The following is an 18,465-nucleotide window of genomic DNA, read 5'->3' as shown; positions in this document are numbered from 1 at the left end:
GGTAATTGAGTTTACCAACAAGTTTCTTGTATTGTAAAGGTTCAGCCGTTCAGCAATAGCAAGACCCTCATGAGCTTTCAAGTGTAAATGATGAGGTAACGGAGAATTGGTGATAGAAAGACTGGAAGTATCAAATTCTGAAAGCATGTCTTTGGCAAATTTAAGTTGACACAGGATAACACCCTTATTGGTATAAAGAATCTCCATTCCCAAAAAATAATTGAGTTGTCCCAGAGCATTAATCTTGAAGGAAGAATCCAGAAAAGTTTTAAGATTATTGATCTCTTCCAAATTGTTCCGAGTAACCAGAATGTCGTCAACATATACAGCGACATAAACTACTGATGAACCCGTAGATTTGGAAAACAAAGAATGATCATTCTGGGAACTCATATACCCTCTTGACCGCAATGCAGTGTACAATTTTCAATACCATTGCCAAGAATCTTGTTTTAAACCATATAAAGATTTCTGAAGTTTAAGAACTTGATGATTAGGGAGATGCATACCAAGTGGTGGAAGCATAAAGATGTCTTCATCCAAATCCCCATGAAGAAAAGCATTGTTAACATTAAGTTGAAAAGCAGGCCAACTTCGTTTGGTAGCAACAACAACAAGACTTCGAATGGTGGTCATTTTGATAACAAGAGAAAAAGTCTCAGTATAATCAATCCCTTCTTTTTTAGTATCTCCTCTTACCACCAATCATGCTTTACAACGCTCAACCGTGCCATTTGCTCTGTGTTTAACTTTAAACACCCATTTGCTTTTAATAGCCTTTTTCCAGTAGGAATATCAACAACAACCCAAGTATTAGTATTTTCAAGAGCCTGAAACTCTGCTTTCATGGAATCTTGCCATGCAGGAATAGTTGCAGCTTCTTTATACGAAGTAGGCTCATGTAAATCAGATATTGCTGTGATGAGAGATTGACTGGAAGGAAGAAGTTGAGAGGAAGAACAAGAAGCAGAAGAAGAGAACGAATTAGTGATAGTGTGGAAACATGGATGAGAAGGATCAGAGTGATTACAAACATAATCATTCAAATAAGAAGGGGGAACAGAAGTTTTGGAAGACCTTCTAACAGGTGGATCATTAGAAGGGGGAACAAAAGTATCAAAAGGAACAGGAATAGAAGAAACAGAGTCGGGATTCGGAGTAGAAGTGGAAGATGGAGAAGGATCATCAAAAAATTGATTGATGATGTCAATAAATGGAAAAACGAAGCTTTCTTTAGAGTTGGTGATCGAAGGGAATAAAGCTTCAAAGAAAACGACATCTCTTGATATGATGACCTTGCTTGTGTCAAGATCATATAATCTGTAAGCCTTTTTACCAAGAGGCTACCCCAGAAAAACACAAGGAACAATCCTTGGTTTGAATTTGTCTCATCCATGACTCAAAATGGAAGCGTAAGCAAGACAACCAAAAGAAAGCATGTGAGAATAAGAAGGAATTTTTCATGTTAAAACCTCATATGAGGTTTTATTGTTAAGAATTCCAGTGGAAAACGATTGATCAAATGTGTTGCAGTTAAAACACAGTCACCCCAAAACTGAACAGGAAGTTTAGATTGAAACATTAGAGCTCTCGAAGTCTTAAGCAAATGTTTACGCTTTTGTTCAACAATACCATTTTGTTGAGGGACATCTACATAAGTAGTCTGATGAATAATGCCTTTACTCAATAAGTAAGCATGTTGAACTAACCCGGTCCCTAATTCAAAAGCATTATCAGACTGAATGCATTTCACAATGGAGCCAAATTGATTGCTAACCATTTCAATGAAAGATTGAAGGATGGGAAATGCATTGCTTTTAGTGGAAAGCAAATGTGTCAAAGTTTCTGCTATAGTCATCCACAATGGTTAAAAAATATCGAAAACCATTATATGTAGCTTATGATAAGGCCCCCAAACATCAATATGAATTAGCTCAAAATTTTGCTAGTTGATGTACAGCTAATTGGAAAAGGTAATTTATGTTGTCTTGCCTTAGGACAAATATCACAATGCTGGATAGATTTGAAAGAAGCATTAGAAATGATAGGTAATTGTTTGAATTTGTAAATTGGCAAATGTCCTAGACGATTATGCCAAGTTTCACCGGTTACAACAGAATTACAAGCTTTATTGAAAAGAAAAGAACTATTAGCAAAAGTCTTGGTTGCCTCATGAAAATAGAGACCATTCAGCATTTCACCAAGAACTAGAGGGCTCTTCAGAGAATGGGCCTGTAAAACACAATTGTTTTTAAAGAAAAAAACAATACCATCAGTATCAGAACATAATCTTGAAACAGAAAGAATATTATTTCTAAAGTGTGGTACTAAAAGAACTTTTGATAAAGAAAGTTTATCATTAAAGGAACAATCCCATAATGATGAACACTAACACTTGTGCCATTAGGAAGAGTGATGAAAATAGGATTTTTGAGAAAGAAAACACTTGAAAACAAATTTTGATCATGACACATATGATCATTTGCACCAGTCTCAATAATCCATTTGGAAGAAAATTTTGAAGAATTGCAAGACGTTATACCTCATAAAGAATCATGATTGATAGTTGTAGCATTGTTAGCAGCATAAGTAGTTGAAGGCCCAGTTTGAATTTTGTTTTCCTGTAACAAAACCATCATGTCATGATATTGTTGCTGAGTGATCCCTTGCTGATCAGATTGATTTTTATCACCTTTTCCTTGTTCCTCAGCAAGGTTAGAAAACTTCTTGCCTTTAGCAAATTTGTAGTCTTTTGGAAAACCAATTAACTTATAGAACTTGCTCACTGAATGCCCATTCCTTTTATAGTGCGTACACACCAAAGTTCTTATGTTTTCTCCAATTCCACCAGTGACAGGTCCTCCAGTATTTGCATGCATAGAAGCAGAGGATGCGGTGAAATCAGTGGTGGTGGTGTGGATCTCTATCTTTTTTTCATCTTGCATCAAGATCCTATAAGCACGATCAATAGAGGGAAGGGGCTGCATCATCAAAATATTGCTTCTGATCATATCATAGCTCGGATTCAGTCTGAAAAGGAACTGAATTAGCCTTAGATCCTCTTCTCGTTTAGCAAAGGCGTGAGCAGCCCCACACGTGCAAGAAGGAATAGAGTTGACAGCATTCAATTCGTCCCAATTGGATTTATCTTAGCAAAATAAGTAGCAATGTCACTAGTCACTACTTCCTTGGGAGATTTGGCAAAGGTTCTTTTGTAGTTGATAAACTCTGGCACCGTTTGCCTGGCCGTATCGAGAGTCAAGCTCATTCCAAAGGATTTGAGATGTTTCGGCATACAAAACACTATCACGAATATCATGATTCAGAGTGTTGAGAATCCATGATATCACCATATCATTGCATCTTTGCCAATAGACAAGATGTGGTTGATTAGCTGGCATGATGACAGTGTTATTGATGAAGCCTAGTTTGTTCTTAGCGGAAAGAGCAATAGTCATTGCTCGTTTCCAGGCTCCAAAACCGCTTCCGTAAAAAAATTTTGAAACCAGAATTATGCCAGGGTGATCAGACGGATGAAGGTAAAGAGGATTTGAAGAATCAATAGTGATGTTTTGAACAAAAGAAGTTTTTTGGGCTTCCATAAGAAAAACACGGAAAAACAAACTAAAACGTTTGAATAAAAGCAGACTTATACGCTGAACAAGGAAGAAAAAAAAACTTATGCGCCGCGTAAACTTATGCGGTGTATAAGTATGTGGAAGTTGAACTTATGCGCCATATAAGTTAGAGACTTATGCGGCGTGTAAGTATAAAGAAAAGAAAATTGGCCGAAAAAGAGTGAAAAACAAAGAGAATAGATTTGAAACTTTGAGAAAAGTTTCAGGAACAATAAACGAACATTCTGAGAGAGTATGATTGAATTTTGACGGTGAAAACTTCAAAAAAATATGAGAAAGAGATGACAAAAAAGATATTAATGGAAGAAACGAGATGAAAACCAGCTGAAATAGAGTAACATTACGAAGATAATGATCAAAAGTTTAAGAAACAAGAGAAAACAGCTGGTGAAGAGAGAAAAACTGAAGAAAATATTGAAAAACACGGTTTAAAATGAAGAGCTGGTCTTAATATCCATGCTCTGATACCATGTAATCATATAAATGATGACACGAACGGAAAATAGGAAAAAGGAAAGAGAGAATATTATTACTTCAGAATCAAAAATTACCATACAAATGAAACAAACAAACTATATACATACTACAACATATGCGACGCATATATTGTGGCGTATAACATGTTGTAGGCGACGCATATGTTGTGGCGTATAACATATGCGCCACACATGTTATGCGGCGCATATGTTGATAACTTCAACATATGCGTTGTACACAATCATGTTATTGAGGATGCTCAATAGTCAAAGGAGGTATCATTGTTATTATTACTATTACTATTATTGTTTCTATTATTATTATTATTATTAAGTCAAACATATATATTTTTTGAGGTTTATGTATTTTAGGGTTGTTTTCATATTTGTTAGATATTTATTAGGTATGTGAATTCTTTTTGTTTACATTAAAGGTCAAATGAACATGACCTCAGTTTGTAGGTGGTAAATTGTAGGTTTGACATGCACCTATTTTAGTCCTATGATTTCCTAGTGTAAGCTATAAGGCAATGTATTTTTGGTAAACTACAGTGTAAATTGGACACCATTGTCATCTATTGTTTAAAATTGATAGGGGCGCCATTGTAATTTGTTGTTTAAATCAGGGCCACCATTGTCTTTATTTTTACACAATGCCAAATTCACTTATAGATAATAGATTGTTTTGTTTAGTTTAACTTATATAGTTATTTGTTTATGTTAATTTTTTATTTATATAGAGCTACAAAAAGAGAGCTAAAAAAATAATTTAAAAATAACAATAGAATTTCCATCTAATGGTATTTGCACTTGTTGTCTATACTATTAGGCATATTAATTTGCATCAGCTAGTTGTTTTGAACTTTGGTCAACTTGCTCGGATGCCATCATAACTTGACTTTCATATTTCTTTAAACTAGTCAATGTCTGAATCTCCAAATTAGGTGATTCTGCTAGCATTTGATTGGCATGACAGTATGATCATATTTTAAAATGACCCGTTAGGATTTTTATTCGCGTTATAGTTTGTAAATTAATTTGAACTTTGGTCAACTTGCTCGGATACCACAACAACTTGACTTTCATATCTCTTGAAACTAGTCAATGCCTGAATCTCCAAATTGGGTGATTCTGCTAGTATTTGATTAGCATGACAGTATGATCATGTTATAAAATGGCCCGTTGGCATCTTTATTGGCGTTATAGTTTGTAGATTAATATGTATTATATATTAATTCTATATCTTTTAAAGAAAGTTGGAAAACCGCTTGGAACACATGGAAAGAGACACAGAAAAAGAGCGGGCCGAAAGCAAGAAGTTACAAAGTCAAATGAAAAGAGACTTGGAAAAAAGAGCGGGCTGAACAAGAGAAACTACAACAACAATTTGAAAAAATTATGAATAATTTTGACGATAAGTAGCTTACTGACTGTTTGGTATTTGTACATGTTAAACTTATGTAATTTTGTTTGGTATTTTGACAAGTCAAAAGATATATTATTTTGTTAGATCGTTGTAAAAGATTTGCTTAATTTAAATCATGTTTTGTTTTTTGCTTTTTTTGGAATTTTAGCAGTTTATAACATTTTTGAACAAATAATTTAGATTTTTGTTCTTTTTTTGTTTCATATTTGTCAGAATTTTATCAGGAAAATAATACATTAAAATTAACATTTGCCGGAATTCACCGGTAAAAATAAAACAAAAAAGAAATTAGAAATTAGTTTTTTTTTGCCGGAAAGTTGTTTGTACAATTAAAATAGTTTTATATTTAAATAAAATAATTTGTCGTAAGGTTGTCGGAAATGAAATCAAATTAACTATTATGATTACTAAATTTTTATGATTAATGAATAAAAAAACATATTAATAAAATTTTGATTTGTGACTAGTTTCTCTATTATGATTACTAAATTTTTATGATTAATGAATAAAGAAACATATTAATAAAATTTTGATTCGTGACTAGTTTCTCGCCAAATGATGGGAATAATCTAACAATCTTATTCTCGGTAGTTTGTCGGAAATTTAGCGACAAACATGGTTGTTGATATTTTGTGGGAATATTAATGGGAAATTAGTCGGAAAAATATTTCCTAGGAGTGTTTTTCCAACAAATGATATTAGTCGGTACTTTGTCGCTATTATATGGTTCCAATAATTTACCTACTATTTTTTTGTCGGAAAAGCATCAGCTTTTTACTAGTGACTAGTAGGTGTGTCCGCGCGTTGCAGCGGGAACCCAATGAGGATTAGGTTAGTATGAGTAAGGTTTGTGGCGGAGAAGTGACGGAAATTCGATGTCATCATTACGGTTTGTTAAGGTACCGTAGTTTGCTGTAGGTTAAGACATATGTTGTGTAGGTTGAGTAAAAACAAGGGTAATGTGACAAAGAGGGTGCTGAGTATTTAACGTCTACACATGACAATTTGCAAGGCGAGCACACAATTGACTAAGTTTTAATCACTAACAAATATTATAAACAAATTTTAATGAAAGAAAACACAGAAAATCTGAATGTTTGAATGTTTATGATCATCAAAATGTATAATTTGTAAATTGCACACAAAATGAAAAGGTAAATATGATGATAAAATGATTATGGTCATAACCTCTTAGCAGTACTTATGTTTGTTCACTACTAAAGATAATGTTACTATTCATAATAAATTCCTGCTTACAATTCTTTGTGATTTTCCATTGCTCGTATATATATAATGAAGCAGCTTCTAGATAGATAGTTTTTCTACATCCAACCCTCCCCATGCCCTATCAATAGCTTTGTTATGGGTGAGATTTTCACTGATAAGAAATCAATCATACAAAAAAAGAAGCAAACAATAGAATTGGATTTACATAAAATTTCTTTTCAGGTGTTCTTTAGCAACGCCCGGTTTCTAGAGTTCAAAAAAGAACAAAACAAAGGCAAACAAAATGAACAAAAAACCAACTTAACCACAACATAACTAAATAATATGATAATATCTTTTGCCATTACCTAGTATACAAAAAAAAAAAAAAGAATATCTAAGAGATCATAAGCAAGCAGTTAAGAAGGCTTATAAGATGTCAAGGGATATATATTAAAAGTTAACGGTGATCATGGGTTCTCTTATACCATGAAATTAAATGTGTTATATATCTAAAATCAACTGAACTAACTGTTTATCATCTTGAGGCTTTTCAAAATCTTGGTCAACTGCTGAATTCCGCCTTTGTTGCAGGTCCTCAACATGTCGCCGCCACAAAGATTCCTTTTCCTTGGCATTTTGTTGTATTGTGTGACATCTTTGAGCACATGTCAAGCTGCTAACCATGAAGTAATTTACATAATAAGGTCACCAACAAACATCTAAGATTGCTACCGATAGACCTACGGAAATTCAGTAGGTAGCAGTGAAAGTTTTTTTTGCAACCACGAGACTTAAACATAGTATTTCAGCATAACAAAATACTTGGAACGTCTAACTTTATATTAAACGAGATATCAGTTCACAGACCCAACAAATATCGGCCTGTTATCTGACTCAACAATATAAGCCCACGTGTTACGTTATAGACATCAACAAACACACTAATTCAGATTGTAAGTCACACAAAAAAGAAACTTGAGTCCAGATTGTAAGTCCAGAATTTAAAAAAAATTACCATCCAACAAAAAAAAATTGGGCCCACCTTATACATATTGATCTAATAAGAACCACACTAATCTAACATCTATTAAAACCAATCATCTAAAACCCAAACTCTCCATAAACTGCTGGTTTCATGAACCAAAACAAACACTAAAGAATTGAAAACAATTACATTTGTTTGTTCGTTTACGTTAGTTAATATAAGCTTTTAGAAATTTTTGGCCCATTAAACTCAGTTTAGCTTTATTATCTTTTTAATTCGAGCAGATTGTTTTTCACATTACTTCATTTATTTACACTCATAAACCGTTTATACAACTAAAAAGGTAAAAAAGTTGTCGGAAAATGCAAGTGGGTGTGAGTTCACTCTACTTAGAAATGTATTATGTCACTATCATTTTCTTTTTTTTCTTTTGTTTTCATTGTAAACTTCGGCCAAAATCAATCATTAGGTGCAGATTCATGTTATGTCAACTCCAGCACAACCTCCACAACATCATAAAAATGGCTACTTTAAAACATAATAAAAATTTGATTCAAATAAAAAACCAACTCACCCTGAAATTTTAATGTTGTGGTTGGAGTTGTATTTCTATTTTGTGTATTTTGTTGCAAGCTTGTAGAGGTTAAACCTTTCCGAGAAACAAAAAGTTAATCTATGAGATTTTACAAATACTATCCAACTGATGAGTCAACGGGTGTGCATGAAACCGAAAGATATTGACCAATAACTGAAATAACCGTACCCAACTGAAAACCGACAGTTTGGTTTTATGTTTCTCTTTTGCAAAAACCGAATTGAATTTTGCATGTTAATCCTTGGGAAAATAATAATTTATACCTAAAGTTTAACTTTAGAATCCAACAAATTAAAAAAATAGAATCTAGAAAATCAAAAAAAATGTAAATATTTAATTTTTAAATAAGTTTTAGTTAGTTATTTGTAAGTATAAAATCAAAATGAAGGGCATAAAGTCAAACTTGACTACTTTTTACTATATGTCTGGTCAACCTTGGAGTAAATAAACTCAACTTGATGTTCTTTAAACAATCTTTATACCGGGTATCAAATATGATAATTAGTGTAGCCCAAAATCTCAAACTCATATGTGTGATAGTCCATTTCTTGTTAGGTAATAAAGTTTTAGACCTAAAGTTTCAGGAACAAACGCTCAAATAACAGACTAAAACCAAACCAAACCTATTGTGAAAACCGAAACCGAACGGTTTCAAATCCAAAAATTGAATTTTCAGATATGGGTTCAGCCAAAAACTAATCCAAACTGACTAAAACACATTCCCAAATGGATCACAACTAATCTTATGATGTCAAGCAAATAGAACCCACAATTACATCTTCATTTCATAAAAAACGAACCCATTGTGAAAACCAAACGGTTTTCAAAATGCAAAAACTGAATTTTCAGATTTTGGTTTAGCCCAAAACTGATCCAAGCAGACTCATACACCCATACATAAATAATTAAACACAAAAACAAACAAAGTATCTTATAGAATTACAAATGCATATGTACCTTGAGAATTTAGATGATCGGAAGAGAAATTTACACTATGAATGTGCGATGCCTATGACAGATGAGGAGGAGGTGGTGGTGGTGAGAGGAGGGGCTCCAAAAGTTTGACGGAAATGGATGGCCTGGATCTAGGGGTTTAATATGCACAAAATGAGATGCTTCCTTTACATTTATTTGATTTACCACTTGATTTATTTCCACTTCTTTCTCTTGCCTCAGATAACTCACTCTCAAGCTGTTGTAGTGTGTGAAGATGAAGCCTCTCCATCTCAGAAAATTAACACAAATTACCATAATAAATGTTACCATAAAGTAGTCTAGTACTAACTATTGAGTATTGTTAAGCAATAAAGATGAATTATTTACTTAATCTCAACTCGTGATCAACAATGTGTGTCAATATCCACTGTCTGATGGAAAACAACTCAGTCAAGTAAGAACTAACCCAAAAACAGTGGCCCATTTTTTTCAATAGGTTAACGTTTTATATCATTACTGTTACTACAATAATCTAATTCTTCAAATAAAAAATAATTTAAGAGGTCATATCCATTATGTAAATACCTAATATGTTTAATAATTTAAATCTTTAGAAAAAAAAAAAAAACGATTGTAAGAGGCTATATATATTAAAAACAAATATGCGGAGACTTTCTATTCATTTGACACATGCGACTCGTTTGAATAAATAAGAAAGGAAAAATTGTCTGTTCACATTTCACAAGTAAACTTGTCACTCAAAAAAATGTGTTTATCTAATAGTGATATTTAGCAAATAACCATGAATAACATTCACGTTACGTAAACAACCAGCTATAACTATCTGAGTATAAACCATAATCATTGCTTAGATAAATTAACAAACCTGTCTCTGGCAACCAAGCCAGAGCTGATTGTATTGTTCTGTGCGTTCTCTCAGTTCGGCTTGCAACAAGTGATTTGTAGTTGACAAAGGATACATCTCCTGAGCTCTTGCAATCCAAGCTTGTGCTTCCCTTATTTGTTCATCTTTATATAGGATAGTTTCTTGAGCAACTCTATGATGGATATCAGATGAGTATTAAGGATGATATGATAGACTTTGAAGGCTAGGGTTTTATTATTGATAAACTTGAATTACATCAACAATGAAAGACTCTCTTAAATAGAGATTTACAACGGATCTAAACTAGAAAATAGGAAAGGACTTAACTGATCACATAAGATCAGGACTTTAACAAACTTGACTTAATCAAAGTAAAACAAACGTTAACTAGCCTTCATATTAGCACGTGCATGAATCACTTTTCTTCACCTCCCCTTGATTCATGTTCCATTACTCCAAGCCGATACCGATAGTAGACAAACTTTTCTCGAGAGAGGGACTTAGTCAGCACGTCTGCAAGTTGCTCATGAGTATTACAATGAACCAGCTTCACTTGTTCTTGAGCCACCATTTCAAGAATAAAATGATACTTGAGTTCAATATGTTTTGAGCGACTGTGCATTACAGGATTCTTGCTTAAGTTTATAGTAGACCGATTGTTACAATACATAGCTGTAGCTTCTATTTGTTCAAACCCAAGATCAGCAAGAATTCTTCTTAGCCAAATTGCTTGGCATGTGGCAGTAGTAGCAGTAGAGGCAATGTATTCTGCTTCAATGCTAGAGAGAGCAACTGTAGCCTATTTCTTAGAGCTCCATGAGATTGCACCGCTTCCAAGATTAAACACATGGGCTGATATACTCTTCCTATCATCAACGCAGCTAGCCCAGTCACTATCAGTGAACCCGACCAATTCAATCTTAATACCTTTAGCATACCAAAGACCAAAAGTTGAAGTTCCTGCAACATACTTTAATATTCTTCTAGCAGCCCCAAAATGCAGTTTTGATGGAGATTGATGTATCTAGCAACCATGCTCACTACATAGGCCAGATCGGGCCTTGTGTGAGTTAAATAAATTAGACCACCAATTAAGCTTCTATAACTTGCAGCATTAACTTTATCAGCCTGATCTTCACACATTAGCTTTTCACTTGGATTCATAGGAGTATTTTCTGCCGTGCAATATTTTAATCCGAACTTCTTGAGCAGCCCTAAAGCATACTTTTGTTGCCCCACAAACAAACCATGCTTAGTTTGTTTGATTTCTAGTCCTAAGAAGAACTTTAATAGACCCATATCAGTCATTTCGAACATCTCGTTCATGCCCTTCTTGAAATCTGCAATGAGCCTGCTACAAGGACTAGTGCAGATTATGTCATCAACATACAGGCACACATACATTACATTATCACCAGACTTCACATAAAGAGTAGATTCACTTTCACTTCGTTTGTACCCATTATTGATGAAGTAACCATCAATTTTTGAGTACCATGCTCTTGGAGCTTGTTTAAGGCCGTATAAGGCCTTATGTAATTTATAAACATACTCTTCCTTTCCTTTCACAACATACTCTTGTGGTTGCTCAACATAGATGTCTTCAGTCAAATTACCATTGAGAAAGGCAGATTTACGTCCAATGATGCACTTTCCACCCCATTTGAGTTGCCACACTAAGAACCACCCTTATAGTTACAAACCGAGCCACAGGTGCAAATGTCTCTTGATAGTCTATCCCTTGTTGCTAGGAGTATCCCTTAGCAACCAGCCTAGCTTTGTGCTTAAGAATCTTCCCATCAGGACCGACTTTTGTTTTAAACAACCATTTTAAGCCCACCAAATTCTTGCCTTGGGGAAGCTTTACCAGCTTCCAGGTCTCATTTCTCTCTATAGCTTTTAATTCAGCAGCCATAGCCTCCTGCCAGTGCTTCAAGTGAGCTGCCTCATCATAGTTTGTAAGGTCTGCAACATTCAAGGCAAATTGACATGTATAGAAGTCATATTCTTCATAGGCAGTTTCTACTTCTTTTTATTGAGCATATACATCATCAAGAGGTTTTTGCTAGGGAGGAGGTGATGGAGAGTAGGATAAATTGTGACTAGAAGGAGTTGTAGTGTTAGGTTGTGGGTGATTGGATGAAGCTGCTGAAGTAGGAGAGTCATGAGTTTGAGAGGCTACAGTGGTTTGAGTATTGTGATTTGTGGAGCTGGGTGTGGCAGTATGAGAATTAGGTTGGTTGTTAGAATAGGTTGAGTGATTTTGATTGGTAAAAGGCTGAGTAGATGAGTCTTGTGTAGGGCTAGAAGGTTGATTAATGTTTTCAGGTTCAATAGGAAAAGGATCAATGTAGGCATGAGGGTGTTGAGTTGCATAGGTTTCCCATTGCCACTTTTCTTTCTCAATGAAGGTCACATCTCTTCGTGTAAGAAATTTCTTTGTGAGAGGGTTATAGAGACGATACCCTTTGCTTTGTTGGGAGTACCCAATAAATATGCATTATTCAGTATTGTCATCAAGCTTCTTTCTGAATTGAGAAGGAATCAAGGCATGAGCCACACACCCAAACACTCTTAGATGATGCACCGAGGGTCTTTTATTGTACCAAGCTTCATACGGAGTTTGATTTCTTACAGCCTTTGTAGTAGCAATGTTAATGAGATAGATAGCAGTGGCCACTGTTTTTGAGACATTTGCTTCAACATACTTCTAGCCATGCCCATTACAGTTCTATTCTTTCTTTCAACCACCCCATTATGCTCAGGGGTGTAGGGAACAGTGAGCTCTCTTTTTATGCCATGGCTTTCACAAAACTCGTTGAATTCATTGGAACAAAATTCGCCTCCTCTATCAGATCTTAAGACTTTGATTGTGGCATCTCCTTCTTTTTCAACCATAAGCTTAAAAATTTTGAACTTAGCAAACGCATCTGACTTGTTAGCTACAAAATACACCCAACACATTCTTGTATAAGCATCAATAAAAAGTAGATAATAATAACTACCTCCAAGACTAGGCACTTGCATGGCTCCACAAAGATCAGTGTGGATTATCTGTAGTCTCCTTGTGGCTCTCCAAGACTTATACGGAAATGATTATCTATTTTTCTTACCAACAACACAGTCTTGACATTTTTCAGCATGTTGAATAGTGGGTAAACCAAACACCATTCTCTTGTCGTGAAGAAGTTTCAAGCTTTGGAAGTGGTAATGGCCATATCTTTTATGCCAAAGCATTGAAACTTCGTCAATAGGAGAATCAGAAGAGTTGGTGTTTGTTCTTGACTTATTGGCATCCAACAAAAACATGTTATTGTTTTGAATTGGGACAACCATTAAAGTTAAGCCAGTGGATTTACTTTTAATGACACATTGGTCATCATCAAACAACAATGAGTACCCTTTTTTCATAAGTTGTCCCACACTCATCAAATTATAACCAAGTCAAGGAGCATAATAAACATCATCTAATAATCTAGAATTACCATTTGATGATTCAATCTTCACTGTTCCCTTTCCATGAACTGTTAGCTCCTCCATGTCTCCTAATCGAACCATCATCTGAAAGCCTTCATCAAGTTGAGTGAAAATCTCTTTGCAGCCAGTCATATGATTGGAAGCTCCTGAATCTAAGAACCAAAGAGTGTTGTTGTTACTCCTTTTCTTAGTTTCATTTACTATGACAAACTTATCATTAGTGATTGCCATGAATAGTCTTTCTTCAGCTTCCTCATTTTCATCTTTTTCTTTGGCAATATTAGCGGATGCTCATCGTTGTACCAACAATCTTTCTTAAAATGCCCATATTTGTTGCAATGGGTACAATGAGGAATCTTGGACTTGTCTAGTGATCTATCTTGGCTGCTTCTTCCTCGGCCTCTTCCCCTAAAGGAGAGTCGGCCTCTGCCTCTTAACCCATTACCCCTGGAATCATGCATTGCTTGAAGGGCATGTTCATCACTTCCATTCTTCTTCTCAGGGATTCTACTGTTAATTCTTTCCTCTTGAGATAGAAAACACCCCATGAGTTTGACTGGGGTGAGAGTGGACAGGTCATATGCCACCTCAATTGATGGCACAACATAATCAAACTTAGGAGTTAAGCTCCTAAGTATCTTCTCAACCACTGTTTGGTCGCCAATGGTTTCTCCAAATGCCCTTTTCTGGCTAACAAGAGCCATAACACGCCCAAAGTAGTCGCCAATGGGCTCACCTTCTTTCATGGAGAGATTCTCAAAGTCTCTCCTGAGTCCCTGCAATTTCATAGCTTTAACCTGTGAATTTCCTTCAAATTCCATCTTAAGAATCTCCCACGTTTCTTTGGCCATGGAAGCTGCTGCAACCCTAGAGAACAATTGATCATGCACGGCTTGTTGAATGATAGCCATTCCATGGGCATCACGTTTCTGAGCATTCTTGAGTCTTGCGGCATCTTTCACTTTCTCATCAACACCCTCTTGAACCAGGTCCCAAAGGTCACGAGATCTTAAGATCGTCTTCATACGTATACTCCAATATTCATAACCTTATCCTTTGAATATGGGAATTGGAGTAGCAGCAGTTGGAAGAGTGCTGGTATGATCAGCCATAGGGTAAGGGATGAGAATGATAAAGGATCGAGAACCTTGATCTGATACCAAATTTGATGGATATCAGATGAGTATTAAGGATGATATGATAGACTTTGAAGGCTAGGGTTTTATTATTGATAAACTTGAATTACATCAACAATGAAAGACTCTCTTAAATAGAGAGATTTACAATGGATCTAAACTAGAAAATAGGAAAGGACTTAACTGATAACATAAGATCAGGACTTTAACAAACTTGACTTAATCAAAGTAAAACAAACGTTAACTAGCCTTCATATTAGCACGTGCATGAATCACTTTTCTTCACTCTATGCTGCAAAAGATAGCATAAATTACAATAAAAATTCACTAAGAGAAAATAAATCGAACCATAATCATCAAATAATAAACTATAGGATGTTTGGTGCACCATTTTATATATTACAGAATCAATCAAATAACAAACATATAGAGTACATGATCCTACAATTCTAAGAACTATCTTTCCTTTTCTTGAACATGTTCTTGTAATTCATGGATTTTTTGAAGATGTTGAGCCCTTTCAGCTTCAGAATTATCACGTTCTCTCCTGTAAATACATATACCACAACTCAGATTACAATCATCAAACTTAATAATTAGTAGATGCCCAAAAAGTTGTGTTTAATACAATAGGGAGTTGAGATTTAAAAATTATACCGATAAGTTGGAGTTCCTTATTTTGCTCAAGTACAAGGTCCTCTTTAGCCCATGCCTGTAAAAACGCCGAACAGCAACTATATATATAATAATAAACAAGTATGACAGACAGTTAACCAACGTCTAAGCACATACCGCTTCATGTTCCAACGTAATCACATGGAGCTCTTTATCTTTATCATCCACAGTTCTTTATAAGTCCATTATAGCCTTTTCTCTTTCATGTAGTTGTTCCTTTATACATAAACATAAACATTCTAGTTAGCATGTAAATAAAGCACAAAAGTCCAATTAAAATAACCCAATACACCTAAAGTTTGACATTCGAATCAATTTTCTCTTTAATTTGAGAATCAAAGCGTTCCTGCATCTCCATTTGATCTAGCTAAAATTTGAGCTTTGAGATTAAGCTCTAAGTGCTGAAGCCGTTCTCTTTGTTTCACAACTTCATCAGTACGCACCTCATGATCAGCACCTCCAACGACAGCAGCAATCGGACAAAAGTCGCTCAAAGGCCGGTGCACCTCAACAATCAACAAATCACACTCACGTTATTTCCCTGTTGCTAATAAACAAATCCACAGTAATTTTATTTTACCTCGTAAATAAGTCTCTTGTCGCCTTGCCCTAATTTGGCACGGTCCAAATCCTAATAGTGAAAAGAAGTATAATATTAAGAATTGCTAGGGATAGAGTAAAAATTAATTAGAATGAATATAGAATAGACCTGGTTGTGATCGGAAGCAGCACGCCATTCTTTCCGTGGTGCGACAGCGACAGTAGCGGCCGCCTCCATCAGAAATCAAAACACTCTCAATCGGAAACCCTAACTGTGAGATCGAGAACTCGAAACCCTAGAGGACGAAATAATCTAGAGGATCTATCCCGGAACATGGAGTGTAAGAGTGTTGATTGAATCCAAGGGTTTTAGACCTATAAGATAATGATCACATTATTTTCATTCAATCGATTATCCGTTGACATTCTCAATCGTCGCCTGACACAAGAGAGAACTGGCCGTAAAAGCGGACAAGCGCCAGTGGTCATAAATATCACGGCGTCTTATGAAAAATGGAAGATGAAAAGTTGCCTATAATGTAATATAGATACAGATATAATATAGATAATCAACACCACCATGTCAGAGAATTTTAATATGAAACCTATACAAAATCACCGAGAAGAAACAAAAGAGAACGAAGTTTGACCACTGCCCATATGACCCAGACTCCAAACAGAATGCACACATATCTACTATTAGAAGAAAATTAAAGTGAGTGTGTATATAGAAAAATGAAAGACATTGCTTTCCAAAACTAACCCGTTTGTGTTTATATAAACTTAAATTCTATTGCATGTCCTGAAACTATATAACAAAAGTTTACCAAACAATAAAAACATAAGCTTTTTACATCACAGACTAAAGCTATCATTAAAACTCAAGACTGTTGATGATGATTCACCGTAAGTTCGCATTGATAGTTCCTCCCCATACACCATGAAACTGGTATTTGTTTGGACCGTAGAGGGAATGTGCGACCTTCGTATGGTGTCTAACTCTGTAGCAACTTCTTTCATTGTTGGTCTGAATTTCCCATTCAAGTTTAAGCATCGCATTGCTACGTTAGCTGCACTTAGAAGCTCATCCCTAGTGCCCTCTTTAAGCACCGTTGCATCAAAAATAGACATAACACGCCCTTCTTCCATAGCCAACATAAAGTATGTAGCCAAACTTCTATTTTCACCAAATCTAGTTAAGGAAATTGGCTTTTCTCCGGTTAATAGTTCAACTAAAACAACTCCAAAACTATAGACATCACTCTTTTCAGTGAATTGGCTAGACTGAAAATACTCGGGATCAAGGTAGCCAAACGTACCTTTGACTAAGGTAGTTAAATGAGTTTGATCTATTGTGACAAACCTTGAAGTTCCAAAGTCAGAAACTTTAGCCCTGTATTTGTCATCCAAAAGTATATTGGTGGTTTTGATGTCTCTGTAGTATATTGGAATGGAAGTTGCAGAATGCAAGTAAGCAAGTGCTCCAGCGACCTCAGTAGCTATTTGTAATCTCATGTCCAAAGATATTGGGAACTCATGAGTTTCATTAGTGAAGTCTATCATACAATGTACCATTTGGAATAAACTCGGAAACAAGGAGAGGGACATCTGTCTCTAGGCAACATCCCAATAATTTGACGACGTTCCTATGATTGATTTGGGAAAGAACGACCACCTCATTGATGAACTGTTGTAATTGACTTTCGTCGACTATTTTTGATTTCTTGACTGCCACGATCCTTCCGTCCACCAACATCCCTTTATAGACCGTACCTTGACCTCCTCGCCCAATAATTCTATTATCATTGAAGTTGTCAGTGGCTTTCTGCAACTCACGTGATCCAAAATGGATGGTTTTATCAACTAGAGACGGGTCAGCTTCTTCTTGTTGTTTTAGAAGTAAACCACCGTTGCGTTTAAAAAATTTCTTTCTTCGCCTCCTTTCTTTTGTCTTTTTGATCACTTTGTACAATACGTAGCTAATAGCAACCAAAAAAAGTGCACCGATGCTAATGCTAACACCTGATTAAGGCCAATACAAAATGAGTCGCTAGTAAGTAGTTATGTTTTACTTTGTTTTGATATTCTAAATAGCGCAACTTTCTTAGAAGTAGCCATAATTGAAGTATTAATCGAGGGGCTTCATGTTTTTTAAACTTTAAAGTCTTTGTGGTTACAATGTAAGTAATATAAATTTATAAAGTTTAAGTTTCCGTAAGATATACGGCCAGGGAAATCTCAAATCAAATATAGACCTTTCAATTGTTTAGAGATCCAAGGGTTTATGAAGTTACCACAAGACACGACCAGGAAGTAAAAGTAAAGAATTTTAAGTTTGTGGGCCTTCAGAATTTATAAAGTGAAAGGCTTATGTTGACAAAAATTAAAACTATATAAGAAATAAAGTTTCAAATTAACGCCGTCCGTTGCGGTAGTGTAAAATGTAAAAATGTGATGCCACACAGGCAGCGGGGTTTCACCTTTCA

The 18,465-nt window shown here is 35.2% G+C and overlaps 3 protein-coding genes, 1 long non-coding RNA gene and 1 pseudogene across 4 annotated transcripts; all 5 read right to left on the bottom strand.

The window, feature by feature from the left end:
* Positions 1–695: 695 nt before the first annotated feature.
* On the bottom strand, positions 696–1,780 carry LOC143615964 (uncharacterized). Its single transcript, XM_077088943.1, has 2 exons — positions 1,541–1,780; positions 696–1,343 (listed from the first exon to the last, which is right to left on the bottom strand). The coding sequence occupies exons 1-2, from the start codon at positions 1,778–1,780 to the stop codon at positions 696–698; spliced, it is 888 nt and encodes a 295-aa protein (XP_076945058.1).
* A 763-nt stretch (positions 1,781–2,543) lies between these two features.
* On the bottom strand, positions 2,544–3,458 carry LOC143615963 (uncharacterized). Its single transcript, XM_077088942.1, has 2 exons — positions 3,236–3,458; positions 2,544–3,148 (listed from the first exon to the last, which is right to left on the bottom strand). Exons 1-2 carry the CDS (start codon positions 3,456–3,458, stop codon positions 2,544–2,546), a joined length of 828 nt encoding a protein of 275 aa, XP_076945057.1.
* Positions 3,459–13,828: 10,370 nt separating this feature from the next.
* LOC143615961 (uncharacterized) lies at positions 13,829–14,653 on the bottom strand. Its single transcript, XM_077088941.1, has one exon. It carries the CDS (start codon positions 14,651–14,653, stop codon positions 13,829–13,831), a length of 825 nt encoding a protein of 274 aa, XP_076945056.1.
* A 779-nt stretch (positions 14,654–15,432) lies between these two features.
* Positions 15,433–16,184, bottom strand: LOC143615969 (uncharacterized). Its single transcript, XR_013150573.1, has 5 exons — positions 16,149–16,184; positions 16,020–16,070; positions 15,732–15,945; positions 15,557–15,655; positions 15,433–15,476 (listed from the first exon to the last, which is right to left on the bottom strand). It is a non-coding gene; the product is annotated as an uncharacterized LOC143615969 (long non-coding RNA).
* A 633-nt stretch (positions 16,185–16,817) lies between these two features.
* On the bottom strand, positions 16,818–18,097 carry LOC143615967 (wall-associated receptor kinase-like 9 pseudogene; annotated as a pseudogene).
* Between the last annotated feature and the right edge of the window lie 368 nt (positions 18,098–18,465).

The sequence above is a fragment of the Bidens hawaiensis genome, unplaced genomic scaffold (genome assembly GCF_021521415.1).
Source record: "Bidens hawaiensis isolate Kalapana, Puna unplaced genomic scaffold, B.hawaiensis_p1.1 tig00044939_1, whole genome shotgun sequence".
Lineage (NCBI taxonomy): Eukaryota > Viridiplantae > Streptophyta > Magnoliopsida > Asterales > Asteraceae > Bidens > Bidens hawaiensis.
The sequence above is the reverse complement of the archived record's forward strand: the minus strand, read 5'-3'. Positions and strand labels throughout refer to the sequence as shown.

Bases quoted from the DNA above. Each gene is read 5' to 3' on its own strand.
- LOC143615961 (XM_077088941.1), bottom strand. From the start codon at position 14,653: ATGAAGACGATCTTAAGATCTCGTGACCTTTGGGACCTGGTTCAAGAG.
- LOC143615963 (XM_077088942.1), bottom strand. From the start codon at position 3,458: ATGACTATTGCTCTTTCCGCTAAGAACAAACTAGGCTTCATCAATAAC. The intron at 3,149-3,235 runs GTGCCAGAGTTT...TATTTTGCTAAG, and splicing joins TCGATACGGCCAGGCAAACG to ATAAATCCAATTGGGACGAA.
- LOC143615964 (XM_077088943.1), bottom strand. From the start codon at position 1,780: ATGGTTAGCAATCAATTTGGCTCCATTGTGAAATGCATTCAGTCTGAT. The intron at 1,344-1,540 runs GTTTTAACTGCA...TTTCTGGGGTAG, and splicing joins TTCAGTTTTGGGGTGACTGT to CCTCTTGGTAAAAAGGCTTA.